Source organism: Cyrtonyx montezumae, unplaced genomic scaffold (genome assembly GCF_038088225.1).
Source record: "Cyrtonyx montezumae isolate F1298 unplaced genomic scaffold, pur_monq_1.0 scaffold_8, whole genome shotgun sequence".
NCBI lineage: Eukaryota > Metazoa > Chordata > Aves > Galliformes > Odontophoridae > Cyrtonyx > Cyrtonyx montezumae.
The window spans coordinates 46,630,101-46,654,491 of NW_027072089.1; the positions used below are offsets into that span (position 1 = coordinate 46,630,101).

The following is a 24,391-nucleotide window of genomic DNA, read 5'->3' on the forward strand; positions in this document are numbered from 1 at the left end:
TTTGAAGATACAGAATACGACGTCAAGGCCAAAAGGTAAATCAATAAATGAATAAATGACTAAATAAGGAGGAGAAGAGCAAACAGTGGGAGATGGCAAAACTTAAAAATCTCCACAACTTTTGTACTGCTTGTTTAATGTGCTTATGTTTGTAATACCCACGCTCAGATTTCCTCCAGGCTGAGAACTTCTATGATAGAAGTGAGAAGTTCTGAAAATACTCAGATGAGACACATTTTAATAAAATATCTGTTCTGTTGAAGCCTACATATGCATGAGTTAATTTGAAAAACACTGATTAACCAGCACAAATTAGAAAAAGTAGATTAAAAACATATTTTTTCGTGCGTGTGAAAGTTTGCACGTAAATTTGCAAAATATTTTCCATTCATATGTTTATAACAAACAGATATTTCTACTTCATTTTTTAGTTATCAAGCATTTCACACAACTTTCCATCTCAGTTTGCAATATTCCACATCTACAAATAAGGCCTCATTCTTGAAATATGGATACAGAAAAGCACTGACCTGGTTACATAATCCTGGCTATATTTTCCATCAAGAACTCAAGAACAGCATCACTTTCAAAGTCAAACTAATCATCTGCTGACAGATTTTATTATTTTTTAAATACCTTATAAGATCATTTTCCTTGGGAGGGCCTTCAAGATTCATTTTCACATACCAGTTTCACTTATCTCAGACAGCAACCGAATTAATGAAATTAAATATCATACCCCTAATTGCTCAGAAACGTTGTTTCCTTTAAGAATGTTACTTAATAAACTTGATTATAAAATAACTATAGTATATGTAAAATGCATAAAATACAGGAATAAAATAACAGTCAGAAATAATCAGCATTCTTATGAGAAATACCAAATGTATGCTATAATGTTCAGAAAATAGCAATTTTTGGAAAGACAGTAGAAAAATTCACAATGGTGTTTTTCATTATATCTTATATGGCCCCTACTTTCTTCATTAAGGTGTTCAATGTAGAATTAGCCTCCATGGGGAGGAAAAAATAAAAATAAAAACCTCACTTTTCTCAAAAAACAATAGAAAAAAAAAAACCTGTATCTATCTGTCTGTCTATCTATCTAGCTAGCTAGCTAGCAAACATATTTCTATTACATACATCCTCAAAGGAAATTAGATTTATGCTTCTAAGAGAGTGGGTTTGTTAAAAAATTATTTAAAATTTTAACCATGTTTCAGAGATCAAAAAGTTTGTAATCTACCTGTAAAACTCTAAGTGGACTTCCCTTACTTGATAACAGAACCTACAACTTCAATTTCTTGTTGAAAAAAAATACATATTGTTAACTATAATGTTCTACACACATCTTGCCTTCAATTATATCTAATAACTTACTCAAAGCAGGCATACTTTAGAGTCTTTAGGTTTTTGTGTTCAAGTTAAAACCTACCAGCAGTTAATATTTTCTGCAAAATCAAAATCTTATTGGGCTTTTCTCTTCTTCTTTTTCTTTTTTTTTTTTCCTTCTATCATTTAGTCAAAATGTTTTCAAATTCCAGATTTGGTCACAAGTTCAGAAGTACAAAAATAACTGAATTAATTGCACAGCACTTAGTTCTGTATTAAAATGTTAACTCAAAAAGACTAATGGAGGCAAATATTTCTTTCAATTCATAAAATCTTGGCAGGAATATACTAAGCAAATGTGCAGATAATGCAATACAATAATGAAAACAGTGTAACACTAAGAACAGATCAGTGGACAACATTATTTATGCCCCATCACTCAGAAAAAAAAAAAAAAAAAAAAAAGCCCTTGAGAATGAACCATCTTAAAAGTGAGATAATATAATCAGGATAGAATATAAGTCCTTGCTCTTATAATAACTTGTATGAAAGAGGAAATATGAAATGACATAAAGAAATATTTATATATTTTTACTCTTAATTATATCGTTCCCCTCACGTACCATTTAAATCCTAACCAGTTGAGTGAAGAACCAATACTCTTTGTATAATATCAGCACACTGAAAAAATGTCAAGTGTATATTTTCAAATATTTTAAAAGAAGTTTTAGCTTATTTAGAGATCACTATGTTAAGAACATCAACATTTGTAACCCAAAAGTTACAAAAATCTGTTGACTGATAAGTTGAGTGACATCCCTTTAAACCACCTACTTCTTCACTTTTATAGCTGGAGTAAACCCTTTTTTCTAATGGAGCGGAACACAATTATATGGGCACATAGATTCAGCAGCTTAGTAAACATGTTTTAAGTAAAACGACACTTTTACCCAAAGATGTTCAATGTTTCAACGTTTTGTTCAAAATGATGTCCAGCTAATATTTTATAGGAATGCATCTGAATATTTCTAGGAAAAAAAAACAGTTGGTTCAAATCACTGAATTATAAAGGAAGAAATTTTGTAATATTATAAAGAAATAAAGAGATATTCAGAAAATGTCATATATCCATATCAAACGCTAGGAAGAGTTTTATATTTTATTAAAAATTTCCACAACGAGCTAACCCTGAGCCACTTTTATTTCCTCAGTCACCTCAGCCCTTGTTTAGGCTACTCCTAAATAATGCCTCCTATTTTATTACGCTGGCACACAACGCCAGAGGTGGATGTTGTTGGTATGGCAGTAGAGATTGAACTTTCCCACAAATATTCCATTACATTTTGCAGCTGTGTGACAGATGGCAGCAAGGGGCAGTCTGACAGAATGGTGTCTGACATGGAAGTGTGCATGAGGAAAAGTGTGTGGAACTGAATTCCTCCTTGCATGAAAAATGGCACCCACTGATATTCATTGATACTTGCTGCACATATATGGAGATGAACCACTGGCAGTGAGCACAATGAGGCAGCGACAACAGTGACAGTGGACCACGTCTGCTGGTGCAGTTTTACGAGCACAGCATGCAGGCTCCTGTACACTGATAGTGACAATGCATGGCTAATGGTGGTGACTACCTTGAGAAATAGCATTCTGAAGCTGAAAATTAGCTCTACAAATAGAGTTACTATGCTCTTTGTATTGGGTGTAGTTTCCATGGAAAGGAATAGGAGGCATTACTTTGGAAGCAACCTAGACATAATCAAATTATTGTACAGCAGCGATCATAATTTTCAGTGTCCTACATTTAAACTAGAACAATTAATGTTTATGTGATTAATAGGCTTGTAACAAACAGACACAGCAAATAAACACAGTTGGAAAACGAAAAATCCAATTACCTTTCCATCAGTACTCCAGAAAAACAGCAATGCACAGACTTCCAGCAGCCAAAGACATGAGATCTTAAAAGCCAGCAACAAGAACATGCCATGTTTTCAGAGACAGGAGAAAGTGAACACCATTAAAGGCAAATGTGGCCATTAGAGTTTTAGTGCATTAGTCTATTCATTTTTCCTAATTAATTCAATAAAGTACATATTAATCCAGGCTCAAGATTTACAAACACGGTTAAAATTTAAAGTCTAGGAGTAACAGAAGTAAAGTTTTACTTTTTTGTCATTATTTAAAAATCACAAAACCCTAGAACTTCTCACAGAAAGTAAAGGGATCCTCAAAGCAACTTTTCTATTCAGGGAGTCTCTGTAGATTCTCTAAATTCCCCATCTAGGAAATCTGATTCATAGCCACAAACACAACTTGTCTCACACCTGCTAAGGTTTTAATCTCCAGTAATCACATCAGAAGTTAAATTGTTATCTTTATGTTATAGATGGAAGTAAAAATTACAGAGAAGCTGAATACAAAGCAAAAGCCATCCAGTAAGGAACAAAGACCTAGATAAATTTAGGAGGTCTAAATATGAGACTGAATGATTCACCTACTGTGAATCAACTGTGAAAAAAATCAATGAAGTCAAAGCAATTGCTGCTCCTACATGCCACACCATTGTATATAATTGACCTGTCCACTGAGACTGATGAATGAGTCACAGTCCAATAACTAGAGCCTTTATATCATACTAGAATTATGATCTACACAAGGAATTCAGTCCAGTCAAGTTCTGGCTTAATGGATCTAGCATAATCATCATAAAGCATAGGAAAAGACTTTAGAGAACCTCACATACAATCCTGGACATGGACAAGACCATACCACTCTGCATCATGCTAAAGACTCGTTGGATAGTAGGTAATTTTTTTTTTTTACTTATTTGATTTAAAATCAATAATCCCTGAGACAGTCAGAATGCACTTGTTTTTTAAAAATCAAGTCTCATTTTAATAGAAGAGTATAAGGTTTCATGTAGTTTGCTCCACAAAGTTTCTGTTTCAAAGTCTTGGTTTAAGTTCTATAGTATATTTTAAGAGTATTTTAATGCAGAAGCCATGATTGTAGTGCATCTTATTGGAAAAAAAAAATCTTCCTGAATAAACAAGTAAAGTATTACTGAGTAAAGTAATAAAACAATAATATCTGTGATATAAAGTCTCTTATAAAAAAGAAAATATTTAAATATTAGTACTTCAGATGTGGACAAAAGGACTTGTTGAAAGTAAAACATAAAGTTTTGAGAATTATCAATAAACATAAATTCTTGCCTGGAGATAAGTTTCACTGAAAGAAGGCAACAATGAATTATATTTAAAACTCCTTAATATGAAGCACAAAATGAAAATGCATAAATATCTACAACTTTTATATTTAGGCCTTCAAACAAACTCATACTTACTTCTACCTGGAAGGAAATCAAAGGCACTCATTTTGAAAATTTCCAGTTTGCCAGAAAAGCCTAAATTAGAAAGACAGAAAATAAGTTTTAGCATGAAATCAGCTGATAACACGTGGTGAAATACAGAATCTATTGCTATATACCTAATTTTTATTATTACCAAAAGCTAAAATGATTGCTTGATTTATATTTGCAGAAGTTTATCTCAAAAAAAGAAAAAAAAAAAGGAACAACACAGCACAAGCTTCCAAATTATGTTCTTCCAAATTTCCTCACTAAAACAAGACCAGTAATAAAGCACATACATGTCTCCAAAATTCTCCAAGTTTGCCGACAGAGGTTTTTGCATAGATGTGTCTGGCCCTTTCTGTTGCCCGGTTGCCTCTCACAACAAGTGCTGTGCTTCACCCCCTTGCACTGAATGTACTGCCAAAATAAACAAAATCCTGTTCTATTTTTTTTTCTTCTGACTAGCTACATGCAACTGCAACTTAAATTGGATCCAATCTAATGAATTACTTCAACAGTGTAGGCCAACTTAAAGCTAACTCACTGAAGCACTAAATTTGTGCATTACAAAAACTCATACATTTTTGTTTATCCTAAAGCCACAAAAGCCATTAAATCTGAGGCAAACAAAAGAGAGGAAACAGGTGCAAAATGCACTGCAAGATTAGGGAGAGGACAGAAGAGGAGAAGACAGGAGATGAGAAAATGGGATTACCCCTCTTAGAAAAAAAAATGGCAGTTTTACTATCGTAGCCTAAGCATAAAGCTGCAATTCTAGGTGGCAGTTCCACAGCACCCAAATTCAATCTAAATTGGAGCTGCTCTTCAACTGATCCTAGCACTGAGGCAATCATGCAGTGCTGTAGTTCTGGGAGCTAACAAGCTTAACAAAAAATTGCTTCAAAACAGTTATTAGTTTTCAAGTGGTCCAGCTCTCCACAAAGAGGCTCACAGAGACTGCAAGAGCGTTGCTGCAGGAGCAGCAGTAAATTTCAACAACCACAACTTAGGATGTCTTCAAACTCCATGGATCTGAAACCACCTTTATGTTTTCATCTTAATTTGCAAACAGGAAAACATCTCATGATTTAGCTTTGCTTTGGACATGATGCCTTGCGCATTACCTCTCTTTATTATCACTTACAATTGATAAATATATTTGAGTTTTAGGGTACTAGGCCTGTTCCTATGCTTTAAGTAAACCAAGAACAGATTGTCTATGAATCCTGTGCAATAGCCTCTAGCTAATTAAAAAAAAAAAAAAAAGTGCAGAGAATCCAGTATATTATCTGTATGAAAATTCTAGGTATAGTAAACTCTTCATAAACAGGAGAAATATCTATCAGTTTCAGTGAAAAGTGAGGGAAAGCATTCAGCAAGAAAAAAACATAACTTAGGAATGGGATTTGTCCAGATGAGATAAGGGGGTGGTTAGGTAAGACAGAGCAAACTGTTACCCACTTCACTACAGTTGAAATGAGAAGGTCCTGCTCCTTCCTTTCCTCTCATCCTCATCCCTGACCATATTACCATCCCCACTTCCACTTGCACTGACACAGAAGTTCACCTGACACCTCTGTGTACAGAAAAGGAGGGAAAAGGAACAAGACTCCCACTGAAAGTAGAATTAATCTTTACCACACCAAATCTGCTTTGCTACAATGTAGGGGAACTGTTAGGTCATGACTTAAACTGGTGACTGAACACCTACCTAGCGAAGGGGTGTTGCTGGTCCAGGGCACACAAGCCAGCCTCATGCTGGGCTCATAAAAGGGCCAGCCACTGAAAGGAGAACATCTTTTGGACATAGGCTGCTTCATGAGGAGTGCTTCACAGCCAGAGAATCCCATTTACAATCTGGGTGAGTTACATTCTTCTTCCTGTTTATGGCTATTTGCCTACCTGTGAATACTTTACCTGGTGTCACCAAGAAGCAAAGTTCTTCGTAAGCAGAACACTATGGCTATAGAAGACTGTTTTCTCAAAACAAAACAAAACAAAAAAGTTTACAGTAAAGTAGGAAAAAAAATCAATGTTAAAGTTTTGAAACAAAGAGAAACATTCTATTGCAAACTTCCTTTCTAAACAGCAAAAGCCACTTTCTATTCACTTTACCTCTTAACAAAGTAATCAGATCAAATCCCATCAGCATCTGTGGAAAAAAAAAATCTTTAATGCCCTAAGCATAGCTCAGGAAAACTTCAATCATTTTTAAAAGGAAATGAGCTTATTTAGGACACAAGGAAGAGGGATTCCCTAGTATAAAAAAAAACAAAAAACAAAAAACAAAAAAACAGGATTAAATGCTGCCTAGACATAGACAATCAATACCACTAGACACTTCTACTGTGATAGATCTGTATCAAAAGATATTTCATGGCTCTCACACTCAGAACAAATAATCTGTATACAGATTCTAAATGTTAAAGGATAACATAACACAAAACAAGCATTATCTGAAGCCACTGACTTCTTAAGCAAGTGAAAACTTGTTCTTAAGTATAATTGTATTTACTTACATACAGCAAATACAAATTTGCATTTTCTTTGTACTAGAGCTGAATAACTGCAAGTTTGGGAATATTTTTCACAGCATATTCTGGCTTTTACTTCAACTCTTCTCCCGTTATTTTGCCCATGCAACCCTTAAACATAACAGAAATACATTAACAAGCTTTGACAGTATGCCAAGTAGAACAAATATCTTCACCTGAAGACAAAATCCTGAAAGCTACTTATTCTGTAAACTACAAATATGCTCATGACAAGTATAAAATAACCAAAAATCCGCAGATAATTGAAAATTTTCCCAAAAGAGGAAATCCTGCCTGAAGCTACACAGTATTTTGTGGGTTTTTTGTTTGGTTGGTTGGTTTTGTTTTGTTGGTTTTTTTTTTGTTCCAATTTCTGGAGTAAAAGGAAAAAACGAATTTTTCATCTTAGAGCAGAATTCTACCAGATAACATCCTCTTGCCTGAGTACTCTGCAGTGCTAACAGTGAACTGCAAGGATTTGTTCATACAAGCACTGCTTCTGGTATCTGTGACTTGAAAAAAAAAATCAGGAGCTTCATTACCAAAGAATGAAAACTTAAGTATTTTTGTCACTAAAATATTCTAAAAATTGAGCTTCATTGTAGCTAACCTGCTCGTACATGCAGATTACTCAAATGTACAGATAGCCCACTGGAAGGAAGACAGAAAACTGCAGGAATAAGCAGCGTGCTTTGCTGTTAAGATGTTCTTTTTTGCCTCAGAAAATGTATTTTTTTTCTAAAACAGAAGAGTTGAAATTATTTATCACAACTTTCATAATTTTATGATTGCAAGAAGACCATCTACATTAAATGAATTCTTTCATTAGCTTCTTTCACTTCTGCACTAAAATTCAGCCTCAAATCTAAAAACATGCACAGTATGCAATATGCTGCTACTGTCCTATATATATTTATCCAAAGTGGTCAACATTATGAAAAAGAAAATAGATTTGGAATTTCCATTCACCAAGATTTTCAATATCCTATTAGTACCACTCCTGACTTAGCATCTTGTATTCTTTCAGCAGGTACAGGCTTTTAAATGCACATAGATATCCCAGGTACATATATATCTGATATAAATATATGCATACGTACCCTACGAGGAACCTGGAGTACAGGTGCACAGCATTTCTGCTGGTGGCAAAGCCTTTTGATATCCATGCTTAACCTTAATAGCAAATGTTTAGACTTGGAACAATTCTATTCAGAGGTCTGTATGTTTTTGAAGTTTATCTTTATAAAATTAGATACTTAGCTGCAGATTGATGAAAAACAGAAAGACTTCAGTCTGTTTTTCTTAGTGAGCTCTCAGCACTGTTCTGTTCCTAACAGAACTGTTGAAAATCTTAAAAGTTTCAGAGTTTTCTAAATATCTGAAGGAGTAAGACCTGCAAGTAAAAAGTATGAAAGGGTAGTGGAGAAAAATTCTTTCAAAAACACATCAATATTATATAAATCACTATTTTTAGGTATTCTGTAATTTCAAATTTCTTATACTATATTTAAGAACCAGGCCTGAGAAAAGATGTCTCAACTATTACGATACATATTTAACAAAATCTATTCATGGAAATCCTCTATCTGCTCCAAAATGAATGCTGTTATAATTGGTTTAGTTCTATATGGAGACAAATGACAGATCAACCGTAATGGAATTTTTAATGAAACATGCACATTTCTGGCTTACTGAGCATACCACAGTGATCTGTGGACTAACAGAACGAATATTTTTTATCTACCTCTACCATCCAGGTGGAATTATGCTATACTATATTGTTCTGCTTTGTAAGTGCTTACTTTCAGGAAAAAAAATTGTTAGTGATAGAGGTACTTTTTTCATATATGCAAAACTTCTATATAACAGGTGTCTAAAAATTTGATAAAAGATTTCAGAATAGATGACCTGTCCCTAAAAATACATTAGAAGCTTAAAATTTCTGGTACCATTTGCTATTTTATTCTCACTCAACTCCTACTAATTTCAATATCCTTTCTCACTGAAATTACAAAGGCAGCCCTAAAGCTATGTCTTGATTAGAAAACCAGAGTCACATCTCCAAAAGAATTCCAGGTTGGGTAGCTAAGAAGCAAAATTCTGATGAGTTTTTAGTATTCTGCAGCTTACACAAACAAAAAGAAGCTAAACACTTCAAAATGTTGTTACTGAAGTCAGCATGAAGTACTTGCTTTCACTATGACATCGACATTTAAAACTCATTTTAAAACTCTGATCTCTAGGCCTAAACCATTTTCTTTGGAATATTAAAACAGAAAATGAAAATGCATACTCTGAAATGTGAACTGCTTAATATTCTAATGCCTGTTTAAATATTGGTAACAAGTGTGTACAGAAGAAGGGATGAGAGTAGAGAAGGACTGGACGGTATTCTTTCCAATGCTTTCTTTGTTCCTTTTCTTTTCTTTAATAAACACTTGTTTTGAAGAGCTCACAGCTCAGATCACAGAACAGAAAGTACTTCAAGTATTTACTTTCGCCTTATTTAGTCAATGCTTCCTCAGTACTTACATGTTTTTGCATCTCAGGAGGCTTTGACACCAGTGGAGAGAATAAAACAATCACACAGATCAATCTGGGTCACCAGAACATCAGATGACATGGTGTTGCATTTTATATATATATATATATATAATTTTATATATATCTACATAAAAGTCCTGATCATGCAAACAGCTATTCATTCCTAAGCTTAATACAGCTCCATTTAAGCCACTTGGTCACCTGCCACAATAACATGCTCAGATTTTCAATATGAGCCAGGAGACTAACAGTTTTTTCTATTCTATGTATAATAAGGACATCACTGGATTGTGTTTCAAAAACATTAGATAAAGAAACGTTTGTTTTGGAATAATTCTGTGCATGAAATTTTTGCTACTTAATTCTGAAGCAACAAACAAACAAAAAGAACATTTAATTAATATCAAATGTAATTTTAGCCATCAATGTTTCTATAGCATTCTGTCATTCATAAATACTAACCCATCCCTTGTCTGCAAACTCATTAGGAATATCAGGATAGTTCAACACCAGTACAGTCAATAGCAAAACTCTCATTAATTGGTTAGGATCTCACTTGCTGTCTTGTAAGCTCTGAAAAGAAATTGCCATCCTTCTAAAAGCAGAAGTAAAACTTGGTCCTTTTACCATGCTGGAAAAACGCTAAGGCTTGGAGCTGACATAATGTGCCTCTGTACCTATGCATCATCTCTGGTAAAGACAGGAAAGAAGCTGTGAGCAGTAGTGTCTCAGGACACAGTTGTAATTTACTTGAATTTCACAGGCAGATCCCCAGAACACATAAACTACTATCCCTTCAGATCAATAATAAATGAAACAAATCCTGTCACATATAACAGGATTAAATTAATGGAAGTGTACAGCTAAGGTTACGCTGACACTTCCTTTCTGAGACCTTTTCCAGAACTTCAAACTTAAATTATTCCAGGCCCTGTTTTGAATAGAGATATTTGGAAAGGGAAAAATAAATACATAGACAGATGGATAGATGGATAGATGGATAGATGGATAGATGGATAGATAGATGGATAGATAGATGGATAGATAGATAGATAGATAGATAGATAGATAGATAGATAGATAGATAGATAGATAGATAGAGTTGGAGGGAGAAAAGAAAAAGAAAAATACCATTTGCATCACTGTTGATCTCTGGAAAAGGCAGTGTTTTTCTGGTTCTTGTGCAGCTAAAACTAGTAAGAGGCCTATGTGACTTTTGAAACCTTTGACATAGGATTAATTTGACTGTTTTCACTTAAGGCAAAGTCTCACATGAAGCGTTTGTGCCACGTACAAGGCATATGTGACAATACCACTTGTTTCTGTCCCTGAACACTGCCTCTGAATATCAATCTGCCTCAGTTCCAAAATGCCACAAACATCGTGCAACCCTTAGATCTGTAACCTTATATAAATCTTAAAGCTGTAAACTTAAATAGCAAAATTTACTATGATGCCAAATCCAGTGTTATTACATATTCGGTTGCCTGTCTTTTAATGCAAGCCTGCTTTTCCATACAATTCAAACTGACACCCTAACTGCTTGTGCACAAATGTCAGAGGGCAATATACATAGCTTTTGGACCACAAGCCTTAAGCTTTCCTTCCATTCAAGTGTTCATTTATTACTACCCCAGCAGCCAAAATTAAAACCAACACCAAAGCTAAAGAGGCTCTTCAGAGGTTATTTAGCTTAACCCTTAGCTTCGAGACAGAATTAACTATATTTTAACCATTCCTAACAGGTCTTGGTCTAACCCGTTCTTCAATATCACTACTATCAGAGATAGCAGCACCTCTCCAGGCTTTCTGTTCTAAAAATTCGTTACTCTACCCCTTAGAAATCTTCCATAACTGCTAAGGGATTTGATTTAGTAGTTGGGTAGGGATAGTGATAGGAGGATGGTTGGACTAGATGATCTTGTAGGTCCTTTCCAACCTTATGAACCTATGAACTTATAACATCTAACATAAATGTTCACTGCTGTGAATTCAGCTCTTGCACTCTTCATAGGAGTCCTAGAGAATTTTTTTTTCATTTTTTATGCTTTTGAGGTCTTTTCACAACAATTTATTTTATGCAGGCCTAGCAACCCCAGTTCTAACATCTAAGAAAAAGTGAACAAAGTTTTAGATAAGAAAACATAACAAGACTAATATTCTTAGAAAGAAAAAAGTAGATCCCATTCTGGACCTACTATCTTTATCTGTGATCATATACAATAAAACATTTTAACAATGGTCATTTATCATGTTCCTCAAGAGAACCAATAAAATGCAATGAATACACATCCTCTGATGTTGCACAGATACAAAATGTATAGTTTGTTTACAAACTAATATTACTGAATGTAAAATGAAGCAACATTTTAAAAAAATATATTGGTAAAGGTCCAAAGTTTACATTTTCTAAAATATTAAATTCACATTTTATTTACAGACCAGCTTTCAAATGATTATTGGCATTTTTAAGATAACTGCTTAACCTGATGGGTACATGAAAAAAAAAAAAAAACTGTATAAAAGCAAACAAAGAAAACAATAAGCAAAGTTTCATAGAACAGTTCCAAAAACGCTATTTTCAATTTCTATTCAGAAATGCAAAATGTGATCTACTACACAGTAACTTACCAGAAACTGGTCTAACACTTCCATATGCTATAGGTATCGCAAATGATCGATGCTGTCCAATCATGTGCCCATAATGCATTTTTTGCCCATTCGTACTTCAAATGAAGTGCTGATAACAGTTGAGTATTTACAAATTTTAAATAAAGGCTCAATATCCCTCTGGATCACACTATCACTCTTTTTGTATCTTTTCTTGTTAACTACTCATAGCAGACTACAATCCAAAGACGACGTTATTTTGTTGACTCTGTGAGTTAACAGTTAAATCAGCAATATCTACCACAGCTTGCCTTAAAAAAAGATGAAAAAAAACCATGACAAGCAACTCTAGGTAACAGACTACAAGTGAACACTGATTCTGAATCAATTAAGACTGAAATCACCCAATTTAGTCTTCCTCTTGCTGAGTGGCAGTACGCCAGAAGGTGGAATTATTGAAAGGTGAGCAGGACTTACAAGCTGGTATGACCAACCAAGATAGAGAACCCAGTCTGAACACTTCTGGCAGGTATGAAATAGGCCATGGCTGTGCTCTGAAAGCCCAGAGGTCTGGCACTGCATTTAGGTCACTTGCCAGTGCAGCTAATTCTCCTGTACTGCCCTTTGCCTTAACTGCAATGGGTTAGGTAGAGAGAAAGCTGTACAATAGAAGCTACCATGTCAGACCGTGAATGAGCTTTAACTCATTTCTACCAGGTCCTAGTATGGAAAATAGCTCTTTCCAAATGCTACACCCTTTTTTCTTTGTGGTTCTGTTCAACCTCCTGGGGCCTGCGTAAGATTTCTGAACTGAATACAGAAACAAATCAGTCAGACACTTTTTCCCCATACAAGGGACTGGCAAGTGCAATGACCCTTCTTTGTCAGCCTGGACCACTGTCAATAATGCATTATTTTTTTAGGAAAATGAGTACTTCCTATTTAATAAAACTTGACACCTCTATTAAAAATCAAAGGATATTTCAGGGAGTGGAAAAAGAATAAATTTCGTTTTGATCACAGTTCCCCATTACCCTGTTGTACTAACCTTTAGCACCTACCCTGAGGTTGAAAAAAAAAGGAGGAATTAAAAATCACAGGGATTCACTGCCTGTTCCTCAAGAATTGTTTCTCAATAATTTTCAAAATTATGAAAAACAAGTATTTCCTGTCTATGTTTCTAATTTTATGAAATATCACCATTTTTAGACTTAATTCACTGATTTTGATGTCTATACTGTATGCAGTATTCCATACTTGATAAAGCAAAACATTCTCCAGTGACAATCCCTGTTTTATAGAGAACTTGATCATAACCTTAAAACAAATCAGGTATTAGTGCATTATCCAGCTAATGACAACAAAATTATTTTATATTCTAACAATACCCATCTCTGAATTTTTTAAAATACCTAACTGAACAATGCTTTCTGCTCCTACGTAGCATTCAAATCCTCTAAAAATAGTTGGTTTTTTGTTGGGTTTTTTTGTTTGTTTTTTTTTCCAAAAGATAATTATTGGTCTAAATGTATACCAACAATAGATTTTGTTCATTTTAATATCTTATATTATTTTTGATAAAGTTTCTGTGTCTTTTTTTTGTTTTTAACTACAAGCTATAGTTTCTAATTGCTGCTCTGCTTCAGCAGCCATAGCTGCTGCCTGTAACTGTTCTGTTTCACTCTGGATGGAATTGGCTGTAGTAACTTGTTTTCTTTCACTGTGCATATTGTTCTCATGCCTTTTTAGATCCGATGCTTTAGCAAATGCTTTAGTGCAGGAACTGCAGACAAAAGGTTTCTCTCCCCGGTGTCTTCTTTCATGGTCTTTGAGGTGGGACTTGTGCTTGAAAGCTTTATCACACATGTGGCATGCAAATGGCCTCTCATTACTGTGAACTCTTTCATGCTTTTTTAGGTCTGGCGCACGAATAAAAGACTTTCCACACACCTCGCAACTGTAAGGCTTGTAACCTGTGTGTATTTTCAGATGCTCTTTCAAATGAGCTTGTGTGGTAAAGCCCTTTGTACACATTTCACAAACAAATGGTCTATCAGCAGTGTGTAGCTTTTCGTGCTTTCTCAGTCGCGCTTCATCAGAAAAGGTCTTACCACAAGCCTGACATACGATGTGCTCCCTGTGACCATAAAGCAAATATTCAAACTTCATATCCCCAGCTGCTGTTGTCCAGCCTGGTGTCTGTTCATCTTTCACTTCACTTATGCCATCATTAAACGTCAAAGCCTGAGGGGTTTGAGATCCTAAATCTTTCGATTCCGTTGTTTCCATAGGCTCTACTTCTTGGCCATAGCAGTTTACCTTTCGAACCTCTTCACTTCCCAGCTCCTTCAGAATTGCCTCCTGAACTCTCAGGGTAGTGGTTGGAGATTTCCCATCTTCCTGACTGGGGGGAGTTCCTTCCACTGTCACATCTGATGGACTGTCATCGTGATCTCCAATCTCTTCCACCTCATCATCTTGGGTATCGTTAGGTTCCCCAATAGGACGGTTTATTTTCAGACAGTACTTGCTCTTGGACTGTGTGTTCTCTTCGGGACTAGATACATCACGCTTTTGAGAGCAGAGTTTATCCAGAAAACGAATACCAAGAATCTGGCCTGATGACATCATCAAATTTACATCTTCCTTCTTAACAGAAATCTTTGCGGTGTACATGTAATTGAGAACTTCCTCAAAAATATCGGAACGAAGAAAATCTATTTCTATTACTGAGGAACTATCGACTTCTAGTTTTTTGAAAAGCTTTTTGAAGTAGGTACTGCAGGCAGCAAGCACACACCTATGTGCTCGGAATTTAACATCTTCAACCACGATAGCTATGTCACAAAATTCTCCTTCCAAACGTTGCTCATTTAATGTTTTCAGGAACACAGTTTTGTGATCATCATCATTATATTTAATGGTTTCAGACATACTGATGAAAAACTCCTGTAAAATAGCAAGGGAAAGTTTTGTGACAAAACATGCTAAGTCATGAAGTACCACCGGACAATGCCATTTACACTGTAAAACAATTGCTAAATCAAATTTTTGGCTTAACAAGGTCAGAAGAGCCCTTCGGATTATCAACATACTACTTTGAAATCTCTTTGAAAATGACAAATAAGGAATATTGAAAACATAAGCAACTGCAAATATAAAAATATTTCCCCAGATTATAAGCTTTACAGAACACAGTGATTTATTATGTGTTTTCTTTGTATTAAGATATTATTTTATTCAAACGTATAATGATTCAGTCATCCAAAATTGAAAACCTCTTCTGAGAAGCTGCAATTTCCTCTAAACACATGACCTGACAGTATTAGAAGTAGCTCTTAAACTGAAGTAAATGCTAGAATTGAAAACATTATAGGTAATGTGGCAGCATAACAAACTAAAAGTGAAATATGGAATACAAGCCTTACCATGAACAATGCAGGAAATCTTCTGAACAAACAATTATTAAATATTTGACAAATGATTAACCCTTACAATAGGCCACCTTCAGCCTGAAAAACAAAAAGACATTAACATATTAAGCAATGACAAAATCTGCTTTACATTAGCGCATTGAAGCATGGCATTTTCAATTATTTAAAATGATATGATGCACAGTACTAAAACACTCAGTTATTATTTAGACTGATTCTACAGATGACTGCACAAACTCATTTGATGACAGTTCTGCTGTCAAAAACCGTGTTTACTTTCCACTGGCTTCTTCACTTCTCTGACTGCCTTCCTACTACTTACCTTTCCCTAGATCCAAAAGTCAGGAAAACCTCTACAGGACTCAACAAAGTCAATCTATTAATCCACCAAAAAAAGTGGACAGCCTTCTGCAGAGTTAGTGAGGTGAGCAAGACCAGGGAATAGGGGGGCAAACAGGCAAAGCAGCCCCAAGGATGGCACACTGGGCCACAGATGGATGTTTCTCCAGAAACACCCAGGATATCAGATCTCCAAATAAACAGAGGATATGTTTGAATAGCGCAGGGACACTGAAAAACACAGAATTGATATTCAATCCCAATCTCCCACAGGCAGCCCCTTGTGACAGGGACAGGAAACGCATGGGGGAGGAAGGTAATCATAGAATGGCAAAGGTTGTAAGAGATCTTAAAAATGATTGAGCTCCAACCCTCCTGCCACAGGCAGGGTTGCCAACCACTAGGTTAGGTGAGCCAATATTTGGTTCAGACACCTCCCTCCATCATCTGTCATGCAGTTGCTGGGAATGCCACTCTTCAATTTCTAATTACCCTTGACAAGATATGAAACAGAAGCAGCTAACAGGTATGCAACTTTCACCCTTGGCAATAGGTGTTTAACATGATGTGGAAACACTCAGCATCAGACAACAGAATTTGCAGGCTGCATGTTGCAGCATATGACACCATCGATTTAAAAAAAAAAAAAAGAGGAAGAAAATAATGCTAAAACTATCTGTGCTATGTAATCAGATGTTAAGACTGATCAGAAAGGAAGACAAAGTCAGAACGGAAGGTGTACAAATATATGAAACAGGCAAAAGAAAACTAAGAAATAATGTGTGTGTTTTCCTGGGCTGTCTGGCTCTGCTGATCTAGGATGAGACCTCACAGAAGCAACAAATTGCTTGAATTGGAAGAGACCCTCAAAGGCCATCTTGTTCAAGTGCCCTGCAATGAAGACGGGCACCTACAGCTCAATCAGGCTGCTCAGAGCCCCATCCAGCCTGACCTTGAGCGTCTCTGGGGATGGGGCACCTAGCTCTCTGGCCACCTTGCTCCTGTGCCTCACCACCTTTATGGTATTTCTTTTTCCCTTATATCCACTCCATCAGTGATGGAGATGAACACGATCAACTACTCCAGCAGGATCCAGAGCTCCACACAAGCTGGGAAAAGCCCTGCTTTCTTTCTGAGTACACAGCAAAGAGTCACTGCTGACAATCCAGCAGCGATCCCTTATACCATCATGAATTAACATCCAATTTTGCCGCGATTCTGTTAAGGCTTGCTAAACGGGAGCCGATTACAGGACTGACTGGCTGAAAGCCGTACTGGTGAACACACAGGAGTTTGGGATCGGGGAAAGAAACCAAACTCCGCACCGGGGCGCGTTAGGCACCCGACTGGAGCGCTGCAGCCAACTGGAGGCGCACCACTTATAGCACGGGGCGACCGGGGCCGTCTGTCCCCACACACGGCTTCCCCACTGCTGTGATCGCGGCTGCTGCTGGGACTTCCGTCTGATGAGTGTCGCCGCAGCTCCCGCCGGCGCCGGCTCCCCTCGCTCCGCAGGACGGCGGCGCACCGCGCCCGTGCCCGTGCCCGCGCCCGCCCGCAGCCGGGCGCACGCCCGCTCCACGCACCCGCCGGCGAGGACGCGGCGCGGGCGGGCTCCCGCCGGGGCCCAGCCCAGCCCAGCCCAGCCGGGCCTCCGCGGCCCGCTCGCCGCCGCTCCACGGGAACCCGCGCCGCCTGCCCGCCGCCGGGGGCGCCCGCGAGCATCGGCGGTCGCACTCCCGCGCCTCGCGGGGCTGCGCGCTCCCCCCGCCCGCCCCAGCGCACTCCTTGTGCTTCCCGCCTCCGGGCCGCGGCCGCGCGCTCCTTTGTTGCGGGGCAGAGCTGCTCCGGCGACCGCCGCGGTGCTGGAGGCGGCGCAGCGCTGAGCGGAGGGAGGAGGAAGAAGAGGGAGGGAAGGGGGCGCGCGCGCACAACACAACGGGGGGGGGGGGGGGGGGGGAAGAGGGCTGGCGCTTACCTGCCGCCCGCGCGCGCGCGGAACCGGGGAGCGCGGGGGCCGCCGCCGTCCGCCGCTGCCGCCGCGCGGGACGGGGAGAGGGGGCCGGGGTTGGGGGGGGGGGGGAGGGAGAGGGAGGAAGGGAAGAGGGGGAGTGTGGGGAGGGGGCTGGGGGGGGGGGGGGGTCTGCGCGCGTCTCTCCGGCCGCCACCGCCGCCTCCTGCACGAGCACTCAGTGCGCGCGCGCGCGCCGGGGGCGGAGGGGGGGAAGGGGGAGCGTGCATGCGCGGTGCGAGCAGGGCGCGCCGGGACGGGAGCGTGGCGGAGGCGGGGGCGAGAGCAGCGAGCGCGCTCCCCGCACTTCCCCCCCCCCCCCCTTCATTCCGTTCTGCTCCATCAGTCCTCCCGTGAAAGGACGGAAGGAAGGAGAAGAAGAGCGCGCAGAGGCGCTCCGAAACAGCCCAGGCCCCAACGAGGGCTGAAGGGACCGCTTGTGCCGCCGGCACCCGCCCCGCCGCGTCTGCGTGTGGACGTGTGCGTGCGAGCGAGCCCGGCCGCGAACGAGGCGCGGGCTCGGCCCTGAGCTGGGCGCGGAGGCAGCGGAGGAGAGGCGGTGCTGGCGGGGTGGGGAGGGGCGCTCGCGCCCGGCGGCGCGGGAGCGTGGAGCTGCGGGGGAAGGGCGGCTGTCGTGCCCGCAGCGGCGGGACCGCGGCTCCTCTGTGCTGGGACGGGACGGTTAAAGGCGGTGTCCGGAGGGAACCGCTGAACGGCAATGAGCCGAGACATCTACAGCTAGATCAGGTGCTCAGAACCACCTTCAGTCTGGCTGTAAAAAGCTCCAGGGACAAGGCATCCGCCACCTCTCTGGGCAACACTTTCAGTGCCTCACCACTTTCATTTTAAAATACTTATTCCTTTTATTCAACCTAAATCCCCTCTCTAAGTTTGAAACCACTCCCTCTTAACTCTGCAGACCCAGTAAAGAGCCTGTCGCTTTCTTTCTTATAACTTCCCAATTAGATACTGAAAGGCCGCTATCAGGTCTCCCGGGGACCTTCCTGTCTTCGGGCTGAACGGCCCAAGCTCTCAGCCTGTCCTTGTAGGAAAGGTGTTCCATTCCTTGCATCATTTTTGTGGCCCTCCTCTGGAGGTGCTCCAGCAGGTCTTTGTCTCTTCTGTACTGAGGACTCCACATCTGGACACAGTAGTTCAGGTATGACCTCACCAGCACAGAGTAGAGGGGCAGGATCACCTCCCTTGCTCTACTGGCCATGTGCTTTTGATGTAGCCTAGTATACAGTTGGCTTTCTGGGCTGCAAGGGCACATCTTGTGCCCATCTTGCCATCTGTCAGTATCTCCAGGTCATTTCTAACAGGGCTGCATTCAATCCTTTCACCTGTCAGTTTGTGTTGGTAGTGGCAGTTGCCTCAACCCTGGTACCAGGTCTTGCATTTGCATTTGTTGAACCTCATGAGGTTCACCTGGGCTCACTGCTCAAGCCTGTTTAGGTCCCTCTGGATGGCATCCCACCCCTTTGGCGTGTTGCCAACTGCACCCTACAGCTCACTTTTGTGAGACCATTTTCTGTTGATGTAAATATATGACCAGCATTTTTTTCAAATTGAACATACAGAGTTGCAGTCAAATACTCAACTACAAAATCTGATTGTCTTTGCCAGACTTTCATAATCACAGAAGCGTGGGCTGCACAGAGAGTGTGTGGGGTCTTCTTCTCTGGAGACATTCAACACTCACCTGGACAGTTCCCTCTGTGACCAAATCTGGGTGTTCCTGCTCTGGTAGCAGGGTTGGACTAGATGATCTTTTGAGGTTCCTTCCAATCCTCTGGCATTAGATTCTGCAACCCTCACATTACCACAGCCTCACTTCAAATAATTGTAGAGTGTGATAAAGTCTCTTCTGAGCCTTCTATTCTCTAGACTAAATAATCCCAGCTCCCTCACCCACTCCTCATAAGTCTTGGGCTCTAGACCCCTCACCAGCTTTGTTGCCCTTCTCTGGGCATGCTTCAGGGCCTCAATATCTTTCTTGTAGAGGGGGCCCAAAACTGAACACAGTACTCAAGGTGTGGACTTGCCAGTGCTGAGTACAGGGGAACAATTACTTCCCTGCACCTCTAGCAGCATTCTTTCTGATACAAGCCAAGATGCATTTGGCCTTCATGGCTACCTGGGCACTGTGCTGGCTCATATTCAACTGAGCATTGACCAGCACCCCCAAGTCTGTTTCTTCTACACAGTCTTCCAGCCACTCTGCTCCAAGCCTTTACACCATTGCCTGAGGTTGTTGCAGCCAAAGTGCAGGATCCAGGACTTCATCTTGCTGACCTTCATCCCATTGGCTTCAGCCCAGCAATCCAGCCTGTCCAGATCCCACTGTAGTGCCTTCCTACTCCCAGACAGATTGACACTTCCAACCAACTTGGTGTCATCTGGAAACTTGCTGAGGGTGCACTCAATCCCCTCATTCAGGTCATCAATAAAGATATTGAACAGGACAGGCCCTAATACTGACCCCTGGGGAACACCACTTATGACCAGTTGTCAACTGGATTTTACTCCATTCACCACCATTTTCTGGGCCTGGCCATCCAGCCAGCTCCTTACTTAGGAAAGAGTGTACCTGTTGAAGCCAGGGGCTGCCAGCTTCTCCAGGAGAATACTGTGGAAGACAGGTTCTACTAAACTCAAGGTAGACTACATCAACAGAATTTCTCTCTTCCACCAGGTGAGTCACTTGGTCATAAAAGGAGATCAGGTAGGTCAAGCAGGACTTGCCTTCATGAGCACATATCCCTATTTAGGGGAAAAAAGTATCCTTCACAATCACACCTTTTTCATATCATTACTTTTTGGCAGCACACATGTTTTGAACAATTATTGCCAAGGACACTGAGGCAGTGGGTAGTATGTTTCAGCAGTTTCAGATTGTTGTGAGTAAAACTTTCAGGCTCTTTTTAATTACTGTAAAAATGCATAGGTAATAGTGGTGACTACATAAAAAAAAGTATTTAGTAGCTGAGATTTCTCACTCTCAAATAGTATTATTATGCTCTTTGTATCTGTTGTCATCTCCATGGAAATAAATAGAAGTTATTACTTCTCGAGCAGCCTATGCATATGCCATCAAAGACAATTTTATTCATGAAACGTGGCCCAGGCAAGACAAAAGTTTGCGTACCCATATTCTACATTTCAGGAAATGAAAGTACCTTCAGTACAAGTCATGGCAAGTTCGTAAAGAAAAAATGGTTTATAGCTTTATAAGTTGATTTCTGTGTAATTCTATTCTGTCTCTGGGACCTATAGTCCTGGACTAATGAATATATGATAACTAGAGAAAGGGGAATGCTCTGAGCACCATTACAAGAGGAGGTGCTGTGCCATCTTCCTCAGTGCTTTTGTTAGCTCCATGAAGCACAGAGAGGAGGGAATTCCTGTGGATTTTTCTAGGAACTCATATATATATATATATATATATATATATATATATATATATATATATATATATATATGGAGACCTTACTGCCTTCTTAAACTATGCTATCTTGTGATTTTCATCTATTTTTCAACTCGTTTATGATAAATCAGAAACTGAAAGGCAGCTGCAGTGTGCAATGGTCATCTGCTATTGCAAGCTGCAACTCAGTGGTACTATTTGTGGTGTTTCTGAGATGAAGGGGGACTGCTTGGAGAGATTATACATTCTTAACCTGAAGTGAAAAATGAAACACACACACAGAGAAGTCTCCTCCTAACAGACCTCAGTTCTTTACAAATAGTCAGAGATTAGTCTGAACTTTTATCCCAAGCCTCAGTACTTAACGTTACTTCAAGGCAAGTTGAAGAGTTGCATTCAGACTGAAATATGAAGCTCCCTCTCATTTATGAAAATAAAAATAATGCAAGCAAAGGCCAAGAGCACATCTAGCTGCATGCACACACACTTCTAGTAGTGATGATGTCTATATGTGTGAACCCTTGCACTCTGCCCTCCTGTTTAGCAGCCCTTGGGCTAGGCAAATCCAACCCACAGCCTGGCCAAGCCTGTTCTGTGGCTCCTACCTGCCCTGCACCATCACAGCAACAGCTCTTCCCTGCCAAGAGGCCCAGCCCAGGCACACCTGTCTCTCAGCTACAACCAAATATCAGTGAGCACTCAGCAATGTCTGGGCTGAAAGCAGAACACAGAGCAGCACAGTGCTAACTGGGATTGTAGCAAATAATTCTATGTAGGCTAGAGGCAGTGCTAGGAACTGCAAATAATATCCAGCTGTTCCTTCACCTTTGATGAAGTAATTTGAGAAGCATTTTCAAGATTACTGAAATAGTCACCAGTTCATTGATATGCTTGGGACTCCATTTTCCATCAAATTAAATTCATTACCTATGAGTTTTCAAATTGAACATAGAGTTGCAATCAGATCTCCAACTCAAAAACTTAATTGTGTCCCATTACCAGATGCTTGTATGATTCTGTCTTACCAGATAAATATTACTTACTTGCTTCACAATCACACCTTATTCACATCTTTGCTCTTTGACAGTACATGCAAATGTGAGTTTTAGAGGGTGAAGTATGGGAAGTGTAAAATTTCACTACCTGAACTAGACTGGTGCTTTAATTTCACAAAAACAAGGCCAACATAACACTGCTTTGGCATTTTGTTGCACTTCTAAGTACATAATTAAACGTTCAAAACCAGATTTTGTTACTTGTGTATGTTAATATTTTATGAGTGCTGCACTGAAAGTAATGCCTCCTATTTTATTATATTGGCCTATGATGTCAGAAGCAGATGGTGGTGGTATGGCAGTAGTGGTCGAACCTTCCCACCAATGTTCCTTTACAGTTTGTTGCTATGTAACATATCACAGCAGAGTGGCAGTCTGACAAAATGTTACCTGATATCAATATGTAGATGAAAAGCTGTCTTGAATTTCTCCACACAGAAAGACTCCCATTGGCATTCATTAGCTCTTGACCCGTGTTTATGGAGGCCAAACAGCAGACATAAGCACAGTGAGTGGTGTGTTTCAGCAGTGACAACAGCAGGTCAGCTCCACTGGTACAGGTTTCTCACAAATACAGAATACAGGCTCTGGCTCATTGCTGGCAAAAATGCATACCTAATGGTGGTAACTGATGAAAAATACTGTTCTGTAGCTGCTGATGTGCTCTGTCAAATAGCAGTACTGTGCTCTCTGTATCTGTTTCCATGGAAATAAGTAAGAAGTGTTGCTTTCCAAGCAACCTATGTATATGCAGCCCAAGACAATTCCTCTTCATCCCATTTGGCCCAGGCAAGCCAAAAAGTTGAACACCCATGCCTTACCTAGTAGCAATCTAGCATTTCACAGTGTAGGGGAGAAGACATAACACCACTGCAGAGACATTATGTATCTGAGTTTCACAGAAGCCTAGGGACTTAGTGACTTCCCCTAAAAACAAGCACCCCAAATAAGCCTACCCACATTATACACAAAACTTAGAAAACTAGTGTTTTCCAAAGCTATCCTCTTTACTATGTTTGGTTAGTAAGTGATAATTATATTCTTGAATTCTTCCACTACTCTGCCTCTCAGGCAAGTGCTTTTTGATCTCTAGGCATGATTTTTAGTAATATAACGAAGGAAGTTCAACTAAGAACTTATAGAACTTAAACTTTCTCATCAAGTTAGCAACATACACTACACAACCAGGTTGAGTGTCCTTCTAAAACCTAATTGCTCCGCCATGTCTTTGACTAAAGCATACTGATTAAAGGACACTGAGTGCTTGCCGTGAGAATCTCAGCTATGGGCAAGGGTAGAACAGGTATAAAACCAAATGGCTTCCTGTCCTACTTGCTAAAACTTGGACACTATCAAATTTCCTGTTCACGTGCTCTCAGAAGATTGCACTTAAATAAAATGTGCAGTACTAGACCCCAGAGACTCCAAAAGCAGTTCGCCAGGCACCTAATTAGATTCCTGAATGGTTTGAGATCTGCTCTACTCATATCCAGGGCTGAGGCACTGGTAGTAGCTTTACCACTGAAAAATTTGAATTCAGTGACTCCATGATCAATATGGTAAAGACAACCACCAATAACAACTTCACCTATAAGATATTCTCTGATCACAAGTAAAAAAAACAAACAAAAAAAAACTAGAAAAGCACATACCTGCATCTGCTTGCAAGTCATAAATGCATCCAGACCATTGTACGATCCTGACTGAAACCATTTGGAGTTCCAAGAACAAGAGAAAGCTACCA

At 39.7% G+C, this 24,391-nt stretch overlaps 1 protein-coding gene across 2 annotated transcripts; it reads right to left on the reverse strand.

Annotated features, from left to right (window-relative positions):
* Positions 1-13,292: 13,292 nt before the first annotated feature.
* ZBTB14 (zinc finger and BTB domain containing 14) lies at positions 13,293-18,195 on the reverse strand. Of its 2 annotated transcripts, none has more exons than XM_065752003.1 (3): positions 18,133-18,195; positions 15,810-15,893; positions 13,293-15,330 (listed from the first exon to the last, which is right to left on the reverse strand). In XM_065752003.1, the coding sequence occupies exons 2-3, from the start codon at positions 15,810-15,812 to the stop codon at positions 13,987-13,989; spliced, it is 1,347 nt and encodes a 448-aa protein (XP_065608075.1). In that variant the 5' UTR covers positions 15,813-15,893; positions 18,133-18,195; the 3' UTR covers positions 13,293-13,986. The 2 variants fall into 2 exon arrangements, with proteins under 2 accessions (XP_065608075.1, XP_065608076.1); XM_065752004.1 differs by lacking the exon at positions 18,133-18,195 and adding an exon at positions 17,480-17,495.
* Positions 18,196-24,391: the final 6,196 nt, after the last annotated feature.